At 40.1% G+C, this 21,704-nt stretch overlaps 1 protein-coding gene across 1 annotated transcript; it reads left to right on the forward strand.

Moving 5' to 3' along the window:
• Positions 1–19,588: 19,588 nt before the first annotated feature.
• LOC129718071 (uncharacterized) lies at positions 19,589–20,836 on the forward strand. The gene is made up of 4 exons (XM_055668480.1): positions 19,589–19,810; positions 19,873–20,048; positions 20,106–20,485; positions 20,545–20,836. The coding sequence occupies exons 1-4, from the start codon at positions 19,796–19,798 to the stop codon at positions 20,772–20,774; spliced, it is 801 nt and encodes a 266-aa protein (XP_055524455.1). The 5' UTR covers positions 19,589–19,795; the 3' UTR covers positions 20,775–20,836.
• Positions 20,837–21,704: the final 868 nt, after the last annotated feature.

The raw sequence follows: 21,704 nt of genomic DNA on the forward strand, positions 1-21,704 counted from the left end.
ATATATCCAATTCCGTAACACTATAAGACGGCAGTACCAGCGCTCTTGCCTGCCTCACCTGAAGACCAATATCAATCGTCTCAACAAAATCATCAAAGCCAGGTTGGTGGATTTAAGAAACCAACATTTTTCTCAACATCTTCGCTCCCTCCCAGTCCGTGGAAAGCCGTTCTGGAGACTTACCAAAATTCTGAAAACCAAACCGAGACCTATTCCCCCTCTATCACCCCCAACACCAAACCCCGGTCATTTCCTTTTAACAGCATCTGAAAAAGCCAATGCACTTGGTCAGCATTTTGTCAATTCTCACAATTTGGGTCATGCCATGGTTAGCCCGCACGAGCTTGCCGTCCAGGAAGTAATAACTAGAGTCGTCGATCTTCCATCAATCATTTCCGATGAATCTAAAACATCCGCTGATGAGGTGTTAGCTGCTATCAAGCGCACCAAGAACATGAAGGCCGTCGGTGCCGATGAGGTCCTCAACCCTGAGTTGAAAAACTTGAGTCGAGAATTTTTTGAACATCTGGCAGCGATCTTTAATAAGTGTCTGGAGCTCAGCTATTTTCCGTCTCACTGGAAGTTAGCTAAAGTGATCCCCATTCACAAACCCGGTAAGGACCCTACCAACGCTAAAAACTATCGTCCCTTCAACCAATTATCGTGCATCTCGAAGTTGTTAGAAAAGTTGATTCTTAGTCGCTTTCTGGAGTTCGTAAACCATTCGTAACATTTCCCTCCCACGTTCGTAACATTTTCCTCCCAGAACAGTTCGGGTTTAAGCAGGATCACTCCACCGTTCACCAACTCACTAGAGTTACTCAGACCCTAAGGCGGAACAAGCCCGTTAGTAAAACATCTGCCATGGCATTGTTGGGCATCGACAAGGCGTTCGATAATGTTTGGCATGATGGCCTGGTGTTCAAGCTGCAGCGATTCAACTTCCCGATCTTCCTCGTAAAGATCATCAAAAATTATCTGTCGAACAGATCATTCCAGGTCTTCCTCAACAACACTCCCTCTGATACGTTTAACGTAGATGCTGGGGTTCCACAGGGTAGCCTTCTTGGTCCCATCCTGTTCAACATATTTACCTCAGATGCTCCTCCCCTTCCGGGTGGTGGCATCCTGTCTATGTCTACAGACGACACTGCCATTATCTACAAAGGTCGAGTGATTAGAGCCTTGACGCGTAGACTACAGGAGGAACTGTATGTTCTGTCCGACTTTTCCAACAGCTGGAAGATCTGCATCAATGCAGCTAAGACCCAGGCTATTATATTCCCGTATTCAAAATCAACTCGACTTGTTCCGCCTGCCAATGTGAGAATCCATCCCAATAACACTCCCATCGAATGTTCGAGCGAGGTTGCCTATCTTGGTCTCTTCCTGGACCAAAAGCTTCTATTTCGTTTACACGAGAGAAACCTGTTACCAAGTGCAACATACTGACCAAATCCCTCTATCCTCTCATTAATAGGAAATCCACCTTTTCCCTCACCAACAAGCTTGCCGTTCACAAGTAGGGGTAAGCGGGGTAAGACCGCCCCCTTAAGCAATGCTGTTTATAAAAAAAAAGTTGCGGCTGCAATTTCATTTTTTCTTCGCTAAGAGGTTCTTCTAATCAATACCCGCATTTAAAAAATAAGAACTGATTTTTTTGTGTTCATTTTCCAGCTTTTTTTTCAATTTTAAAAATTCATTGAAAATGTGCAGATCTTTTTCATGCGGGGTAAGCCCGTCACCAGCGGGGTAAGATCGCCCACCATTTTTTGAGAATAACAAATATTTTTAGGGCCAAGTTGGGTTGATTTTATCGGTATAGTGTCTTTGACAAAGTTGTGGATGGTATTTTTTTTCTTTTTTGATAAAATATAGCTACACTGTGAAAAATCTGAAAAAAATTTTTTTTCTAAGTTTTAACTTTTTTTGTTTTTTGATTATCCAAGGTCAAATCAATGTTTAGGTAGCTCTTTGTTGTTTTCAAAATACATAGATTTTTCAGAATTGGGGTTTTTCAAGATATTCAATTTATAATAAACCTGTCTTTAAGCTAAAAATACGAACTCAATATACCTGTCTGTATGATTTTTTTGAAGACTTATTATGTATAGAGTAATAATAATATTATTGATTTTTTGTTCATATTTTAAATTTTTCTATGGTTTTTTTTACGAACAAAATTACCAACGACGCCCGAGAAAAAATCTTTACAAGATTTGAGCTATAAATATTTCTATTACTCCATGATCGAATAACCATCAAATTTTAGCTTACCTTTTGTAGATTCTGCAGGCAGAAACATCATTTTTTTAAATAAATAAAAAAACAAATTTTAATTCTATTTTTATATCTTTTCTTAAATTTTTTTACAGTGTATTCTTTTTCGGAAGTAAAAAACTGCTATTTTAAACTCTGCCGGAGAAGTCATATCGATCAAACAAACCGTCCTGGCACTAATTTTTTTTTTGTTCATTAATACCATTTTTACACAAGTTTACTTTTTTCAAAAATTAGTCGCGTTAAAAAAATTTCTAGAAAAGCTTCTACCAAATCGGAAATGGTCGATTAACATTGATGTCTTATGTGGCTTGAAATTGCTTTACTGATCCTGTAAATATTCCCTTTGTAGTGTTGAGGCATTTGGGTCTTGAAGTAAAACAACAAGCACTTGTATACGTGGCGGTTTTACCCCATGTATAGTGGGCAACTTTACCCCCAGTGGAACATTTTCATATTCCATCGAAAAAGTAGTCAAAATTACAAGATTACTCACGGCCTTCGATAGTTCCGAAAGAAGACAGATTCAGGCAAGCGGTTAAACGTATATTCACGAATAAAACAATAGATTTTTAGACAGAAAACCCTTAAGTCCCGTTGCCGCAAAACAATAGCGCGTTGACTGGTTGCCAGCTGAAAGGTTGTTTTTAATTATTTCTGTGAATGTTCGCGCACTATCAAAAATGAAAGGGGTGCAAAATGTTATGTAATTATACTGTAATAGACATGTTAAAGAATTTTTTCAATTATTATATAACTTGGTAGTAAAATCACGGTGGGCGGTCTTACCCCGCTGGGCGGTCTTACCCTGTTTACCCCTAAATAATTTTGCCGGTCATAGAGTACGCTTTGCCTGTCTGGGAGGGCTGCGCTGAAACCCACCATCTTAAACTTCAGATTGTTCAGAATAAAATATTACGTATGATCCTAAACACCCCTTCGGGGACACGAAACTTTGAGATCCAACGCCTGGTTGGTCTTCAGGTGCTGCAGGAACGGAGAACAACATCGTTGACTAGGTTCAAAGAGCCCTGCGCCAGGTCACCTCACCAGATCATTCGTGAGCTGGTACTTTAGTTTTGAGTTAATTTTAAGTTAGTTAGGCTGATACAAATTTCGAATTCTTTTTATGTCCAAGGTTATCAAAGTTAGCAAAGGGGGTGGCAAAAAATAAATAACACCGAGACGAAAAAAAAGAAATATCTTTGATCAAAGTTTGTGTGCAAGTTATGACGTTTGTAACTTGCACTCAAATAAATGTTGCAAAATAACACTTTATTATTATTACTGTTTAGGCTGATACAAATTTCGAATTCTTTTTATGTCCAAGGTTATCAAAAATAAATAACAGCGAGACGAAAAAAAAGAAAAATCTTTGATCAAAGTTTGTGTGCAAGTTATGACGTTTGTAACTTGCACTCAAATAAATGTTGCAAAATAACACTTTATTATTATTACTGTTTATTTCGCTTGCTTTTTGGAGACATTCTCGCTGTCACTGGACTTGTTTGTTGCTAAAAAAAGCATTTATGCTGTCGGAAAACCAATAAAATGAATAAAACAGTTTGAGCTTTTTTTTTCTTCCCCCTCCAATATTCAAGATTTTTGAAGGGGGGGGGGGTTGACATAAAATGGAAATAAAATTTGTAACGGCCTTATTCGTAGTTAAGTAGGTTATAAAAATTTATTTTTCAATTAAAAACTAGTCCTATAATGGATGAACTGTAAAACTCTACACAAATAATGTAAATCTATAGAATTAAGTAACCAGCAAACCTCAAAACAAAGATGCAGAGCCTTGAAAGGTTAAACAATTATTATGTAAATCATATGTAACCATATAAAAAAAATAATAAATACACGTTGAGTTGAAAAAAGCATTGGGCCAGTTAATATTCGGATGCGAAAGAAGTAACATCAGCCAGCAGCAGCAGCCAAACAAGAGTTAACATTGAATTTTCTGGTTAGTCCGATAGGCATCGGACTGCGCAGTTCGGATTGGCTATATAAGCCCTCCACCTAGTTTATCCATTCGAGATGGAGCAACCTCCTTTCGCTGTCCACCGCGACAGCGACAAGCAGGATTGTGCTTATTGGCACGCATATCATGACGTTGAGTTTTAGATTTTATTCAGTAATTGCTTAGTTTTTTCCTAACTCTCTCTTCAAATGCGTTTTTTTCTGCCCCCCTCTTGGGGAGCTTGAAGCCCAACATCTTCCCCCAGCTTATGCATGGTTAAAGTGTATTTATTGAACAGCTCTCACGAATATATTTCATCACAAACAAATGGTAATATAATAGCTACATTATTAAGGGAAGGAATGAAACGAATTCTTAGCTTATCCAAAACACATATTTCAGCAGATTCCCCGTTCGCCGTTCGATATTGGAAAACGCGACCGATACTTCCTCCCCCTCATCCTGTGGTAGTTAAACTGCGAAACATATACAGGAAATTTTCCAATATTTATGGGAAAAGTTTTCAGTGGCTCTCAAGTTCACGTATGAGAGGGGAATGCGTACCTCCCACAAACAGAGCAGGGAGTTATCGAGGATGGTATGAAGAGAATCCAATAACATTGTAGAAAATATTCTTTTCGTTTTCGTTAAGCATCTTGCGATTAAAAGCTCACTCGAACTTCGAAGAAATTTTCTTTATACTATATATCAAATCCAAGTTCAGGCGATGAAGGTTACGATGTCTTCATCGTTCAATACAGTGCGGTAAAATTATGGTACAGGGTGTTCCCTCCGGGCGAACAGCGAACCGTCCCAACATGTCAGCTTCCCGGTAGCATGAAACATTGCGTTTTTATTATGTTTTTTTTTTAAATTTTGGCGTAAATTTGTTCATTCGTGGTATCGGTAGGCGATTCTGCTGTAAAAGTAACAAATAAGTTGATTGCATAGGCTTTTGTTTTCGTTTTGTTAACCTCAAGTCTTGTGATGGAAAAACACTCAAGAGTGCAGGCGGATTTAAAAAAAAAATCGAGACATCGAAAATGTTGTATAAAATAACGCTAGAAATAATAAAATAATGATAATTGGATTGCTAAAAGTATGAAACTTAATTAATTTACCACTCATTGAACGCTAGTGAATTTAAAAAACCAGTAGTGGGAATTACTAAACATTGATTCCTTCACGCGCTGAACATTAAGCCCAAATTAGCAAAATTGTTATGTTGTAAATGTTATCAGTTTATCGAATGAAAAATATCAAAACTTTTGGTTGCACTATTGCTTAACGAATCGTGTGACAAAAACGTTCCACTATGTACAGATGTTAATTTACAAAGTTGTTTCACCCGTCTATTGTGAAATCGAGCGGATTGCATTGTGTTTTTCGAATCTTACACACGCAAGGGCTTCGTCTGTCGTCGTTGTGGCTGAAGTCGATATCTGCATCACCCGTCTACAAACCGAACGAAACGGAAACTCTGTCGAGAGAAAATTGGATGAATTTTTTGCACAAATAAAGTTGTAAACTTATCGAGAAGTGATTCAATTTTGTTTGGAATGCATTCCCTCACCCGCCCTGTTTGTGTTATGTTATAGTACAGACTGATAGACGCAACACTGGCGCCTTGCTGCACCGTCACAGGAAATGATTATTTTCAATTTGCAATCAAAGAACATGCGACATGCGACAAGCCGACAAGACAACACTGCCTGCTAGTTCCCAATTTGACACATGCACGTACGCTAGCGCTGCTGTCTAAATGTAAGGGCGCAGCGCAAACACGGCAGTAGATGGTGTGTTGTTTACGTAAAGTACTGTTATCATCCGGACGACGATTTTATCAAACATTGCATAAAGTCTTATGTCTGTTAGCCTGTGGCTATAGTTCGCAGTACCGAGTAAACCAACCCCATTCGTAGTGGTTAGCTTTGGCATTTTTCAATAAGAGGTTAATATCAATTGCAATCACCAACATTTCTAGATTCTTGGAATATGTTGAATGAGTCTGTTGATCAGTTTTGCGTTACATTGACATAAGAGAAAAAAAATTAAGTGCTACTGAACGATTTTATTGATATTCTCTAATTAAGAGACTTTGGAGGTTACTTTTTTGATCAATTTTACATTAATCTATATTTATTCATGTACAGAATTTTTAATCACGATTTTTTGTTAAGTAATTTGTTTGACAGTAATCATTTATTATTTCTACTTTACAAAAACTCACAATTTGTGTTTGCGAACAATTGTTTTGGAAGCTGTCAAGCAAATTTGGAATCCATTTTCTTTGTGAATACCGCAAAATACCATATTGTAGGGGATATTGATTCTAATAGGAAGTAATTCAAACATATGATCGGCATAAATAAACTCCGATATAGCTATTATCGTTTTTACAATAAAAGTGGCTTAGATGTGTTGAGGAGCAAATACTTACTGGAAATATTCGGTTCATCATGCTACCATTAGCAGATAGGATTTATTTTTGCCTTGCAATTTCGTACAACAAAGAAGAAAACAGCTCAGGTTTCCCCATACCGGACAATTGGCATGTGAGCACTAGGAGGAATTGCTAGGAGACCTCATGCACAAACAGTCTGGTCGTTGATGGGTGCTACACAAATGCATAATTGGCAAATATTTTCTCTACTAACGGAAGACGGGGAGAGCTTATTCGTTGAGCAAACAATAATATCATTTTCGTCGCATCGTTTGCTCCGCTTACGGAGTGGGCGGCGATGGCGGGTGAGCGCCACATTCCCATCTCAAATACTACCCTGTCCGGAGCATCCAGAACGGTAGTGGTTCTTGAAGGAGCCAAGCAAGTCATGGCCGATAGTTGAACGTCTTGCTCACGTAATCTAGTTTTGCATGTCCTTTCTAATATAATGGAGGTAACGGATCAAACGGTGCATCTGCTATTTGCTGCTTTTTCGTACGAAAAATATCGTCCATTTGCCGATTTGTCAAAGCACCCACCGTTTTATGACTTATACCGTACCTCGAAGGTACGATTTTTGAGTCCTACATACAGTGTGCTACCAGCTGTTGAAGAGAAATATAGTGCAAGCAAAAGCAACAGTCGAATAGTGTGGAACATGCGATTCTCGGGCGACAAACGAAGGGTAGCGAAATGCTATTATGCAGATGATATACCTAAATGTGATATGATGCTCCTAATATCAACAACTATGACAAATAACAAGATATTTATAAGTGAACGGTAGAAGAAATGGATGGGATCTGCTCCAGGGAGTAGACATGTAGCTGAATGATGCATATTGACTCAATTTGCGAGCAGGATTGTGTATTGGATGCTGTTGATTTGTTCTATTGTTCATACGTTGTGCTCGGAATATGAAATTCTACGTATGATAGCCGAGTGATATTATAATCGTATTTGTATTTTACATGGAGCATATTTTTATTCGAAATGACCTACATATCGGGTTGCAAAGAAATATTATTCAGTTCTATTGTGTTTCTATAACTTACAGCACCAGTAATATTAATTACGGCTGAATTGTATAGTATAATACTATAGTACAATTATGATTGCATGTTGTATGCTGGTAATACCTTTTTCCCATTACGAGGATAGAGAGTTTGATCTGGGTAACACGGTTTAAAGTTTTTTCATAACCATATTTAAAGTTGAAATCTGGTTCATGAAAACCCATTTCGAACTGTTTGAGGTATCACACGGGGTCGTTGTTCATTTAGGTTTGTTTAATGCAGATAATATTGTAGTTCCGTTTATATAATGCTCCAGCAAGGTTTTAAAACAGTTTTCGTGTTTCACGTCATTTTGGTCCATTCTCCGTCTGGTAGTAATTTCGTCCTCCACCTGGCGCAATTTGAACGACCGGTAAAGCTTTTATTCCAGGGTGCTTGCGATACCTGGGTGGTAAATAGCGATGAGAGATTCAGGGTCGGGTGGTTTCGAAAGGCGAATGTTGCGAATGAATATGAGGTACCGTGCTGGATCGAAACCCGTACAGTATCGAAATCCGTACACCTTGATGTTTTTCTTCAGTTTTAAGCATTATAAAAATGAAAATTTATATAATAACTACATGTAAATATCCGTTGAGCTGTTGGCCTTCTGTTGAATTAAACTATGCGCCAGTAGGCCATGAAATAAAAATATTAAAAATGAAAAATCAATCGTGTATCGGTTTCAGTTGTCATTTCGTTGTATCGTTAGAGAATTTACTAAGGGAACGTTCTTCAGATAAAAACGGTTTTCAAGTGGGATATAAGTGTTTTACTCTGTGAATCTTTTTGAAATTGATGGGAAAGATAAGTCTTTGTCATTTTCGAGCTGTATATTGTCTGGTAAATAGTGTAAATTGTATTTATTCAACAAAAACTGTTCTGTACGGATTTTGATTCTTGTTAATTGCTTGAATCGAAATCCGTACAGCGTGTGTATTATGTATATATTATTGAACTTTCTTCTTGTTTTCAGCATATAAGAAGAAAGAATGGAAGAAAACAAGTATAAATATACGGCAAACAATTTCGAAGGAGCTGTGACTGAGGTGCGCAAGGAAAGTAGTACCGGGATGCTTCGAGAGGTTCCGGTTACTACGAAACGCTACGAAAATTGCACTATTTTAGCTGATATAGAAAATTAGAAAACCGTGTGAAACTTTAGAAACCAATTGATCGTCAAAATATATTTATTCGTAAATTCAAAGATAAATTATAAATAAAAGATGTTCATTTTTGTACTTCTATATCTATTCGGATTTTGATTTATTGTTGTATGAACTTTGATCCAGTCTATATCGCGTTCGTGCGTATTTCGATTCAAAAGTGTACGGGTTTTGATTTAGACAAAAAACTGTGTACGGATTTCGATTCAAAACATGTTCTATTTAAACATGATTTTTTCGAGTTTCGGAGTGATTTTAATCATTTTGCTTGAAAATAGTGATAAAACATAAGTAGACCTATAAGTAATCATGTCAGTTTAAAGCAATATGTGATTTCTTGTTTTTATATTGACCGTTGAAGATTATCATGTGCTTAGGTGTACGGATTTCGATCCAGCACGGTATTGGAGATTTCTGCTGGAGGATAAAAGGAAAATACCAAATATTGAAGATAAAAAGGGGGTCTACCCGTTTCTGGTGACCGGATTTTGTGTAGCCATCGGGCTCGATCCTAATTCCTTTTTTGGTAAAATCATTGGAACAACCCTTTAGGCGAGTCTCAACCGGGCAAAAATTAATTTAGTTGGTCAATATTCGTTTCGAAGTGGCGCTTAAGAAAGCTACCTACCTTCACGTGGCACCGACTGGGTTATAGGCAACCAAGGTAAGATAGGTGAACCGGTTAAAGCTTTATGCTTGGGAGACAGCTTGCCTGACCAACTGTCCACTATGCTAAGGGCAGATAAAACAGCTGCTGATTACAACACTCAGATCCTTCAGGAAGAGGAAAGTTCAGCCTACACCAGCCGACCAACGAAAACGGCCTTAAGCTCATCGACTTTACTGCTTCCAAGTATATGGCCATACGTAGCACCTTTTCCAGCACAACCTCCCACATCGGAACATTAATGTTAGCTACATAGCAGCGTAGCAACGTAGATGCTAAGATAGTTAGGCGACATCCATAAATTACGTAACGCAAAAAACCCAATTTTTGGACCCTTCTCCCATATGTTACGAAACGTAACGCCAACATCATCACAAGAAATCGCTTGGACAAAAAGTAACGCTTTTAGCGGTTGTTCAACAGGGCAAAAGTCACATCTAACTGGAACGACTACAGAGCGTCCCTCACTAAGCACAACGCCGAGCTACGCAAGGCTAAACGGAAATCCAGAGTTAGTTTTTGTGAAAGAATCCACTCTGCCGGAAGCTACGCGACTCCAAAAGGCGATGTCCAAAGACCATACTAACGGTTTAGGACAAGTGAGGAAAGAGGATGGATGCCTCACTGTCACTACCAAGGAAACGTTGGAGGTTCATATGAACACCCACTTCCGACAGAGACCGAAGAACTGAATAGTGATGGGTCGCGGCGAGACAATTAGAGACATATGGCGTCTCGGGAGTCCATCCTGCTGGCCCGTCGCCTGTTCACGGAAGCTTCAATAGGTTGGGCTCTAAGCTCATTCGACCCTATGAAGTCTCCAGGTCCAGGCGGCATACTACCCATTTTTCTACAAAAATCGGCCGCAGTTATCATGTCCGAACTCATCATCCTCTTCAGAGCCAGTTTTATCCTGGGCTATATTCCGGATAACTGGCTGAAGGTGAAGGTAGTGTTTACCCCTAAAATTGGAAGAAAGGACAAAACCCTACCTGAGACTTTCAGATCCATAAGTCTGACTTCATCATTTCTCAAGTTGATGGAGAAAACAATAAATGAATATATCCGTGATGAGTTTCTTAAAGACTCTCCGCTGCATAGGAACCAACACGCCTATCAAAGCGGCAAGTCAACGGAAACTGCTATTCACAGCTAAGTGACGTTGATTGAAAAGTCCCTGAATTATCAGGAGACGTCGCTATGTGCCTTTCTTGATATTGAAGGGGCCTTCGATAGCACGTCCTTTGCATCAATTAATACGGCTCTCATCAATAAGGGAATCGACCACACTTCAAGGAGCTTGATACACGCAATGCTCTCTAGCAGAGTGATCACAGCAACCTTGGGAGATTCGTCTGTTACAATGTCGGTGATCAAGAGATGCCCGCAAGGAGGGGTTCTCTCGCCCTTGTTATGGTCACTAGTTGTCGACGCACTTCTCAACAAGCTTTCACAGCTTGGTTACGAGATCATTGGATACGCTGATGACATCGTCCTCATCATCAGAGGTAAACACGACGCAACTCTGTCGAGCCGAATGCAAGCGGCTCTGAATGCCACCATGTCATGGTGTCTACAGGAGGGTCTAATCATAAACCCCTTTAAAACAGTCCTGTTTCCATTCAGCAGACGAAGGAAGATCTCCATCATTCCTCCAACATTGGATAGAGTTAGATTGGGATTCAGCAATGAAGTCAAATACCTCTGAATTATTCTGGAAAAGAAACTGAACTGGTCTGCGCAACTGGATCATGCCGCTAAGAAAGCAACCTCGGCGAGCTGGGCCTGCAGGAATCTGTTCGGTAAGGCCTGGGGACTGAAAACAGACTTGGCACTCTGGTCTTACAAGACCATTGCCCGACCAAGAATCACCTATGCTGCCCTAGTGTGGTGGCCTAAGGTGAACGAAGTGACTGCGCAAGCCAAACTCAAAAAAGTTCAAAGATGTGCATGTCTTTCAGTTACCAGCGCTATGCGAACAACTCTAACTGCAGCCATGGAAGCTATGCTCTGCCTACTGCCTCTACATCTTCATGTGAAAAAAGAAGCAGAGCTTGGCGCTCTAAGGTTGCAAAGGAGGAAAACTATACTTGAAGGGGACCGAATCGGCCACCTTCGCATACTTAGGGAGTTCAAACTAACTCTGCTATTAACTACAGTCTCCGACTGGATGGACGTTAGGACCAACATCGATATTCCATAAACAAACCGTTCTATGTGGAACAATGGAGGGCTAATCTTCCACCTGCCATCGTCAGTTTTTATACGGATGGCTCGGAAATGGAATCCCTAACGGGATCTGGTGTATACGGACCCGGTATCAAGGAAACGTTTCCCCTGGGCAAATGACCCACCGTTTTTTAAGCAGAGGTATATGCCATATATATCTGCGCAAAAATATGTCTGAAACGCAACTACAGACATGCGAAAATCGGTATATTCTTGGACAGTCAAGCAGCACTACTAGCACTTAAGTCCGTCAAATGCGCTTCCAAACTTGTTTGGGAATGCATTGAAACTCTACGGGAACTTTCCCGACTGAACTCAGTTTTTCTGTTTTGGGTGCCTTTATATTGCGGAGTCGAGGGTAATGAACACGCTGATTACCTAGCAAGACAGGGATCAGCTCAGTGGTTTATTGGCCCCGAGCCGTTTCTGGGTACGTCCAATTCCGCTATCAAGAGCGAACTACTAACTTGGGAAATGCTAGAAACGCATCCCAATGGCAACAGGTACAGGGTTGTAGGAAAGCTAAACAGTTAATCTATCCGAACCCTGGAACCGCCAGAAAGTACTTAGTATAAATCGTAGTGAACTACGGATAATCACGGGACTCCTTACCGGGCACTGTCCCGCTTTTTATCATTTAAAGAAAATCGATGTGGTGTTGAACGACACCTGCCGATTCTGCAAATCTGAACCAGAGAGTTCAGAGCATTTGCGTTGCTCTTGCTTCCTCTAGGTACAACTTCTTAGGAAGCTACATTTTAACTCCATACCAAGTATGGAGCTCGAATCCCAAGCATGTCATTAGTTTCATCAACTATGTTGTACATAATTGGGGTACCGGTTTACAACAAAACAGTTCTGCTCCATCAATGAGTACGAGCAGTCCGTAACCTGCGCACAGCAATCGGGGCCCGCCACAAAAGACAATTAGCACGAATGTCGCAGTGGCATTTCAGTACCCAGTGCCCTTCAGGCATACAGAAAAAAAAACGCTCTTGAAGCAGATCACGAACCAGAACTACCAAGTAGGTAAGAATATGGGAGCGTATCTGGACGACTTAATGAAACGTTACGCAAGGTTGGAGAGTTCTGAATTTTAAATAGAAGAATGTATGAAGGTTGCTTTTATTCTACGTGGGCTTCCGGATTCGTACAATCCTTTGAGGACTGCTCTAGAGGCTCGTAAAGAAGAATAACTTACTTTCCTGGTGGTAACAATCAAACTCTTCTGGCATGAATGTGAAAAAGTGTGAAACCTAGCCATCGTGCGAGTGTTGTATCCAGCGGTGGCAGAGGAAACTTCAAAGAAGATCTTGGACATTGTTCACAGCGACGTCAGCGGACCGATGACGAATTTTATAGGTGGTTGCAAATACTACTTGACCATGATCGATGACCATAGCACATATGCAATACTTTCTAAAGGAGAAGTCAGAAGATAAAGTTTTGTGGAGAACCAGTCCGGCAAGAACCTCGAATCAATGCTTTTGGGCGCTGGATTGCCAAGACGATTCTGGGCGAAGGCAGTAGATGTTACACTGTTCGTAATTTGGTTCGGCAGGAAGCCAGATATGAAACATTTGAAGGAATTGTGCTGTAGTGCATACGTTTGGAGGTCACCCCTAAAATGCTTATAGCCAAAAGCGACGAAGTTAACTGGATATGCAGGAGATAGCAAGTCCTATAAATTGACGAACACTAAAACAAGAGAAGTAGTTATTAGCCGTGATTCCAGATTCTTTGAGCTTTATGATGAAAACAACAAGTTATCAGATGGATCCGTGGGAAAAGATCTGAAAGAGAACAGTTCTGGAGAAATCCCTGCTCGTTTTTCTGATATGGAAGATGTTCAGCAATAAGAAGAAAATGAACAATCAAAAGAACTAAATGATTTTGGGCAGTTCTCAAGGCTGAAGACGGTGATTATTGTGGAGAGCCAGGCCTGGAAGAAGATGTGCCATTTTCTGATTCAGCACGACGTTCAACGCAATCTAATATTGGTTTTGCGGTAGATTTACCAACTGAACCAAGGACGTACGCTGAAGCTATTTTGTGTTCGGAGCATGTCAAATGGAAGACTGCAATTGAAGAAGAAAAGGCGTCACATAAAGAAAATGGCACATGGCAAATCACCGATCTACTTTCGGACCGTAAGCTGATAGGATGTAAATGGAATTTCAAGCGGAAAAAAGGTGAGAACGGGCAAGAAGCCAGATACAAGGCTAGACACAAGGATTTTCCCAAAAATTCGGCGCAGATTATGACAACCTCTCAGCTTCACGAGTACCGAACGTATCGTGTGCCGATTGAGACGCAGTCTATACGGTCTCAAGGAAGCCGCAATAGTTTTGAACCGCAGAATCTATGATACTGCCAAGAAGCTTCGATTCCAACCGTCAAGTGCAGAATAACTCAACAATGTATCTACTAGTTTATGTGCATGACGTCGTCGTAGTTGAGAAACCATTTAGTGAAAGCAATACGAGCAGAGGTCAAGTTAACAGAGCTGAACGAACTACGTTTCTTCTTGGGAATTCAAGTGCAAAAAAACGAGGGACATGTTGTCCTGAACCAGAAGAATTACATTTTAAAGATATTCTCACGTTTCCAAATGGCAGATGTGAATCCAAGATCCCAATGGCAGCGGCTTTATTCAATGAAAGAAAAAGGATATCGAACCACCCCCAGACCATGAGCAGTTCCAGAGTTTGGTAGGAGCTTTGTTATATATCGCCGTCGATACAGAACCTGATGTGGCCATTGAAACCTCCATTTTTGAAAGACGGGCATCCAAACCTACTAAAGCCAACTGAAATGAAGCCAAAAGAGTTTTGCGTTATCTTAGGGGAACGATCAATCTTGAACTACACTTGGGAGACACAGCCAAAGGTGATTGGGCTGGCGAAGTCGGTGACCGAAAATCAGATACCGGTTACATCTTCAAGCTGCGTGGTGGAATTATTGACTGGAGATGTAGCACGCAGACTGGAGTTTCTATGTCAAGTACTGAAGCGGAATAAATCGCCTTTGCAGAATGTCTTCAAGAACTGCAGTGGATCCGCAAACTGACGGACGATCTTCGGAGAAGCTGCAGCCACCGATCAAAGAGAAGAAGACAATCAGACTGACTTGTCAAACTCTGCGGTAGAGCAGGCCCTATCACTGGTATCGCAGGCTCGGCTAGCTACCGGGCAATCAAGGTCATCGCGAATAAAGGACAAAACCAAGAACCTTCACTTTGCTTATTTATTTCCTGTATTTGTGGCGTGTGTTTACATAACGATAGTGTGGCGTGTAGTGTCTACTCGCTGGAATTTGCTGCTTCTCACTGATTAAGCTGACGCAGGAGTCCTCTCGACTGCGCAACCAGATCATGAACCAGTGCAAGGCGGTAAGCGCATGGCAGGATAGCAGGAACCCAATTATCTCGGATGTTGATCTCAAATGTTGCAAGCGTCTTTCCTCCTTGACGCAATCTGCTCGACCGCGGCTGACTGCAATGCCCAGAACCGAGAGGAGACCCTCCGGTTATTTTTTTTTTAAATATCTCATATAGATAAATCGTCTAGCTCAAACCCCTAAGTAGTGTGATCATGTTCTGTATTCTGGAGAAACGTGAAGGTTCGAAACATGCAAACTACGTTACAAAAACTAAGGATTGTAGCCAACATTTATACAGCAAAAATGCGTTACAGCTTCCACTCTCTCCCTCGAGTGGCGTTTGGTTCAGTCACAAAATCTGTACGACAGCAGCCGCCCAAGCATCACCGTAATGTACACATTTGACGGGCGCAACGTGGAAGCACAAGAACCGTATACAGGGCCGGATTTAGACGGTGGGGGACCCGGGGCAAATTTGTTTGTGAGGCCCTCTTTTCTTAAAACATTTAGAGGTAACGTTCTGGAAGTTGACGAGTAGATTAGTAATGTAAATTAGTAAAGAATTAGTAGGTAGCACCAGGACTAGGGGGCCCCTTGAATCGGGAGGCCAGAGGCATTTGCCCCCTTTGACACCCCCCCCCCCTTAAATCCGGGCCTGACCGTATGTAACCATTGTGATTAGTAAATTAGAACATTAAGCTCAAAAAATCAAAATTTGATTCTACTTTTTCACTGCGTTGAAGAAAATCAAAAGTTGCCAAATCAGTTTCTGCTAATACTAAAAAATCATACTGAAAATGTTTAATTATTCCGACATAATTGATATAAATCTACAGCACTGTTGTGGTTACCTAGGTTACCAAGTTTGCACGTAAACAACTGCAGCGGATATCTAGGTGACCTACTACGACGGGCTGCGGCTGTGTTTATTCATAATAATGTGTTTCATTCATGATTAACAGTGTGATGAATATGGGGGCGTCTTGAGATGAATAATTGAGCAGTGTTGAGTTTTGAGATGGATATGGAAGCGTTGTGAAGAATGGTTTGTTTTACAAAATTCAGGATAAATCTAGCTAATTTTACTGAATATACAATGCTAAACGATTCCATAAGAGCACGTAAGCATATTAAGTTTATTTGTTCAATGATTTCGTGAAAATTTGGTGTTAAATCCGTGCATTCTTAGTGAATATCGGCTTAAAAAGATGAATAATGGAGCAGTTCCCCTATAAATAATTATTCTCTTTTATTGCCTTGCTATCAAATTCTTTAGATTTTTTGTAATTGCCTTGCTTTCAAATTAATTTAATTAATTAAAATAAGTTGATGGACACATTCACTTGGTAAGGTCATGACGAAAAATTTGCCCTATCTATAAGATAAGACAAAGACTCGACTGTTGCAACTATCGAGGCATAACTCTCCTCAATCCTCGCTTGAAAAATTTTCTCCCGCATCCTGTTCCATAGACTGAGCCCGTTGCAGGAAAACGTTTGTTGGTGAATACCAGTGGATCTACAACGGACCAGATGTATACCTTGAGACAGATCCTCGACAAGTTTCGAAAACCCAACTGGCAAACACATCATCTGTTTATGGACTTCAAGGCGGCGTACGATTTAGTAAAACGCAACAAGTTGTGGTAGATTATGCTTGAGAATGATTTCCCAGCAAAACTGATTGAATTTTTTAAGTTTTCATACGGTTTTTTTTATGAAAAAAACCGCTTTGACGAGCGGATTTTTTTATGAAAATCTGCTTTGACGGGCTAGAAAATGTTGACGTGAATGCTCGAGCAGCGGGTGTAAGGGGCGACTGGAGAAGAGCGGCCCAAAACTGAGTTTCATGGAGGCGTATTCTGGATTCGGCATAGGATCTCTATGAACTGTCTGAAAGTAAAGTAGAGTAGGTATACTCGATGCCAACACAAAAAACATTTTTTACGCATGAAGGAAAGGAAAGAGGCATAGGTACTTTGTGTCAATCATTCCGTCTGTTGAAACTACTGGAATCGAAATGACTGCGGGACATGCTCCAGTATGTTTTTGATGTTTCGACAATGTCTTCGACTTGGCGACCAAATAGTCAAAATATTTTGACTTACGGTGTTCGGCTGTTCAGCGTTCATGTATTTCGAGAAATTTGTTTTTAATACGGTGTATCACTAAGTTAATTCATAAATATAACATCTTTCATAATAGAAAAATGACGATTATTTTGAAATTTTGCTTAATGGGCAGTAAGCCACTAGTGTCGCTATAAGCAAGCGTGCAAATTCATTATCAAAGACATACCGTAAAACGGGGCGAATAGAAACAGTCTGCGATATATCTTGCAGTGTACAAAAAATACTATAATGTATAGTATGAATATGAAAGTTTTAAAACATGGGTCTTGTCTCCCTTTATTAAGGGTGTAACGTCCATTTTGATACAATAAGTAATTCATTGTTTTATTGAAAAAAATGTTGCATGTTTTTATTCACCCCGCAAGGCGAATAGAAACACTCGCCAATAAAATACGTTTTTCTAGTTCTGATAGAAAGTTTTAGTTATAATTTGGAGAAAACAGAACAAATGCATCATATTTATTGAAATGAGAGGCAAGAAAACTATATAAAATATTAAAATAGTGGAAATGTTCGGTTTATTACTTCATGTTTGTTATCTTATGAATGAATATTCTATTCAGAGTCCTCATTAGGAACAGAAGGACTCGGGGCCGGGGTAAGCATTTCCACCGGTCTGCATCTTCCGGTGTTTCATCTAGGACACGACATCCGGGAACATTTTGTCTTGGTGGAACTGAAATTTTGATCCATATCTCTCGGGTCAGTCCATGTCGAGCATCATGCAGCAGATAAATCAGACTTTCATCACGTTTTTGGCAAATAGCGTGGTTGTCTACTGGATTGAAGTCTAAAGGTAACATCCGATTTATCACAGAGTAGTTGATTCTATATTTCGTAACCGCTTGACAAGGAAACAGTTTTTTTGCGTAAAATCTCAACAGCATCAGGCGGAGCGAATACGTTTTTGGACTTTTTTGTTAGTAAGTTCTGACCATGATGAAAATGCACAAAACGTGTTCCAGACATCATTTTACATATAAAACATTACATCATTTCTCAAATCCACATGTTTTGGTACAAAAAATATCCGCTACGGCGTTGTTTCTATTCGCCCCGTAATCTGCGAACCGCGAGTTTTCCATGAAACATAGGTAACGTGGTGATGAATACCTTACGGCAATCCTTTATTTCACCGTAAAAACTTGAAATGCTTAACTACTGACCCAGTATATCACACGAACAAGTTCTAAGTGAAGCAGAATGGCTTCCACAGACAAAGTTTTTTGGTACTCGGAAACGTTCAGAATTCGAGCCTCCATTTTGCAATTTTTTAAGCAAACCGACAGTAGTGCTGCTAACCCATTAATGGGTTTGCAGCACTTGTTTACTATTGAACTATCAAAGAAAATATTTTGTGCATGGTTTTTAAAATGGAATCAATGACTTAAAATCGCATTTTTCAAGTTCGGAAGTTTTGTTTCTATTCACCCCACTGTTTCTATTCGCCCCGTTTGACAGTACACCGTCAGTAATGCCGCTGGTGTTGATTTAAGCAAGCGTGCACCTGCACACCCATTAGCAAAGACAAAACCCGTTTTACGAAAGTGAGTTGGTAGGCAATACGCTCACAGGGTGGCGCATGAGTGTAACGTTTCAAATAAGGACGAATATTTTTCAGGATTTTTCTTCGAAAAGGCACATCTGTTTGTCTGTGTTTATAGTTTTTCGCCGCTTCGGTGATCGAAAACTAATCAACCTTTGAATATATATTTCCATCCGACATCCTGATCGCATCGCATGAAATGTAGGCTAACTTACTTCATTAGCAATTTTCGCCCTGTTCTAATTGTTTCTTGGCTGACTGATGACCCAATTACTCAACCTCATCTGAAATTTGATTAGCCTTGACAAATTGTGGGCAACGCTACAGCAACTATTGCATAACGAAATTATCTGCTCTAGTCTTCGTCGATTGATATCGATTCCATAATACAATCATCAGGAACAAATTGACGATAGCGAGTGGGATATCCGTGAAGGGTAGCGAGAGGAGGCACGGCTGGAATCGAGCTGGTCGATTTTCTTCTCCTGTAAGACAACTTTGTCGGCGAGATTGGAGACGTGCCTCCTGTTTGCAAGTGAGCAGACGGGGTTCATTACTGGTGTGGCGGCAGCCAAGAAAGACACAATTTCAACAGCGCCAAGATATGGCTGTTGTACGGAGCAAGTGTTCTGCTGCGAAATCAACGAACCAAATGCGGATAATTGGGTGGAGATAGTTTATGATGAACGTTTCTGATAAGGATGGTCAAATTCGATTACTACAGCAGGGCTGGTGTTTGCCAGCGCAGAAGGTTTGGAATATTTTTACGTCATTACCGGCGGGAGGAAAAGTTCGGAATTGAAGCCATTTGTGATTTTATTTTCAGTTGTTCTGCTTGGGGGGAGTTATGCTATAAATTGAAATATGCTGCAGGATAGTCTGACAGTTCTGTGCTAGGTATCCCATAGCGAACAAAGTTATTTTTCATCGAGAGAGGATGTTCAAGCTTACGGTATATTCAGATTCTCGAAATTATATCGACAATTCCTGATGGTGCATTTCTTTACTTTTCAGATATCCGTTGTTGCCCTAGTTGGATTGACAATCGGTGAGGGAACAATTGAAACTACCTCTGAAAAAAGTACAGCGAAGCGTGGCTTAGAATCGCTTAATTTTGGATTTGGCGGACATAACTCGATTGGAGCTGGAGATTATTGGGCCAATGCTCAGAAGCTAGCTCCTTGGATACAGTACGTTTATCTTGGTGTAGTCGTTTTTTTCTAAATAATCTTATTTTTTCCTGGCAGATCCACTGGTTGGAAGCACAGCCCGACACCAGCGGAAATCGCTGCCACCATTGCAGCCGCTAAGCAGGCTTCCGCTCAAGTGCTGATTGCTCAACAACAGGTTCAGGCTGCCAAAGACAATGTTTTGAATCAGCAGAAAATTGCCAACGAAAAGGAAGCTAACGCGGCTTACGCCTCGCAGAAAAGTGAAGCCACTGCCGCCGTTCAACGTTCGGAAGCAGCGGCAGCTGCGCAGGCGGTAGTTCTGGCTCAGCACCGACTGGCGGCGGCCAAATCTAATGTAGCACACCATCAACGAATTGCTGCCCATAAGGAATCCCTTGCGGCGCAAGCTATTCAAAACTCAGCGAAAGCAGCAGCAGCCGAGATTCATCGTGCTGGTAGAGAAGCTGCTGCAAATAGATTGAAAATCCAATTGTTAATATATTTTCCTTCACAGAAATCGAGGCTACCAAACTGGCCGCTCACCAGCGAGCGGATGCCGCTTCCCTGAATCACCATGTGATTGCGACCAAGGATGATGCTTTCGCTCCGTTAGTCTATGGAGGCAATCAAATTCCCACCAGCCAGCTGTACCAAGCCTTTGCAGCCCCGTGGACGGATCTGGCTGCTCAAACGCCGTGGATGAGTGGGTTTCAATTTAATCAAAATAAACCCTTATGGGGATAAAGTACAAGCATATTGACAATGATATTTTTGTTATACTTAATAAAGGACTATATATTCGTAAAGCAGTCTAGCTATTCATTAATTAGCATAGGTAATTTAATACATGGCGGATATTTTTTATTAGAAGATTAGTTATTTCGTTGGCATTGGCCAAAAAGTACAGTTTAAAAAAAGGCTCTGTGCATAAAGGACTGCTTGTAAGTGACCTAGCAACTTTTCCACCAAACTTTTTGAATGATTCATTTTCATGCTGCCTACAGAGCTTTAAACAGTTGATGTTGTTTTTTCCTTGGACAGAGGAGTTAGTTCAACAACAGTTTAACTGTTATTTTTTGCAAACTAATTTTACTCAATTTAATCAATTCATCAAGTGCGTGTTGTCAGAGAGACTTATTTCCGCACAGTCGAAGCACGTAAAGGTTGCGATCAAAATCCTATCATAGTTCAAACAGCAAACTGCTCTTCTTAGGGCAACTAAACAAGAAACTGAACATTTACCATTTTTTCGAATGGTTTCAAACGTTAGACTTAGGAAGGGCTTCTGGGTTTCTCATTTTATCTAGTCAGTGATATCGTATTTTTATGTGTGAATTAAAAGTCGATTCAACAGCTCAGTATTTAATTCAGGTATCAGTATTAATTTGTTACAATTTCATTAATTCATTGGTGTCTTGGGCAAAGTTGTCGGTAATAAAATTGCAGTTATAGAAAAAAAATGCAATAGAAAGTTTTTTTTTTCTTCACCAAATTTCCGAAGTTATTCTAAAATATTAAATATCTCAGAACTACCTTTTAAAAAAATCTAATATGTTTAAAACTATTTAAAACTATTTTTAAAAACTATTTTTTAATCTGAATGTTATCTGAATGTTCGAGAAAAAATATACGTAGCAAGAAAAAGTTTTTTCTTAAAAGAAAAAAAATTAAAGA

The sequence above is a fragment of the Wyeomyia smithii genome, chromosome 1 (assembly GCF_029784165.1).
Source record: "Wyeomyia smithii strain HCP4-BCI-WySm-NY-G18 chromosome 1, ASM2978416v1, whole genome shotgun sequence".
Taxonomy (NCBI): Eukaryota; Metazoa; Arthropoda; class Insecta; order Diptera; family Culicidae; genus Wyeomyia; species Wyeomyia smithii.

Coding starts and splice junctions, on each gene's coding strand:
- LOC129718071 (XM_055668480.1), top strand. Junction 20,049..20,105: donor AAGCTAGCTCCTTGGATACA/GTACGTTTATCT, acceptor TTTTCCTGGCAG/ATCCACTGGTTGGAAGCACA. Junction 20,486..20,544: donor AGCCGAGATTCATCGTGCTG/GTAGAGAAGCTG, acceptor TTTCCTTCACAG/AAATCGAGGCTACCAAACTG.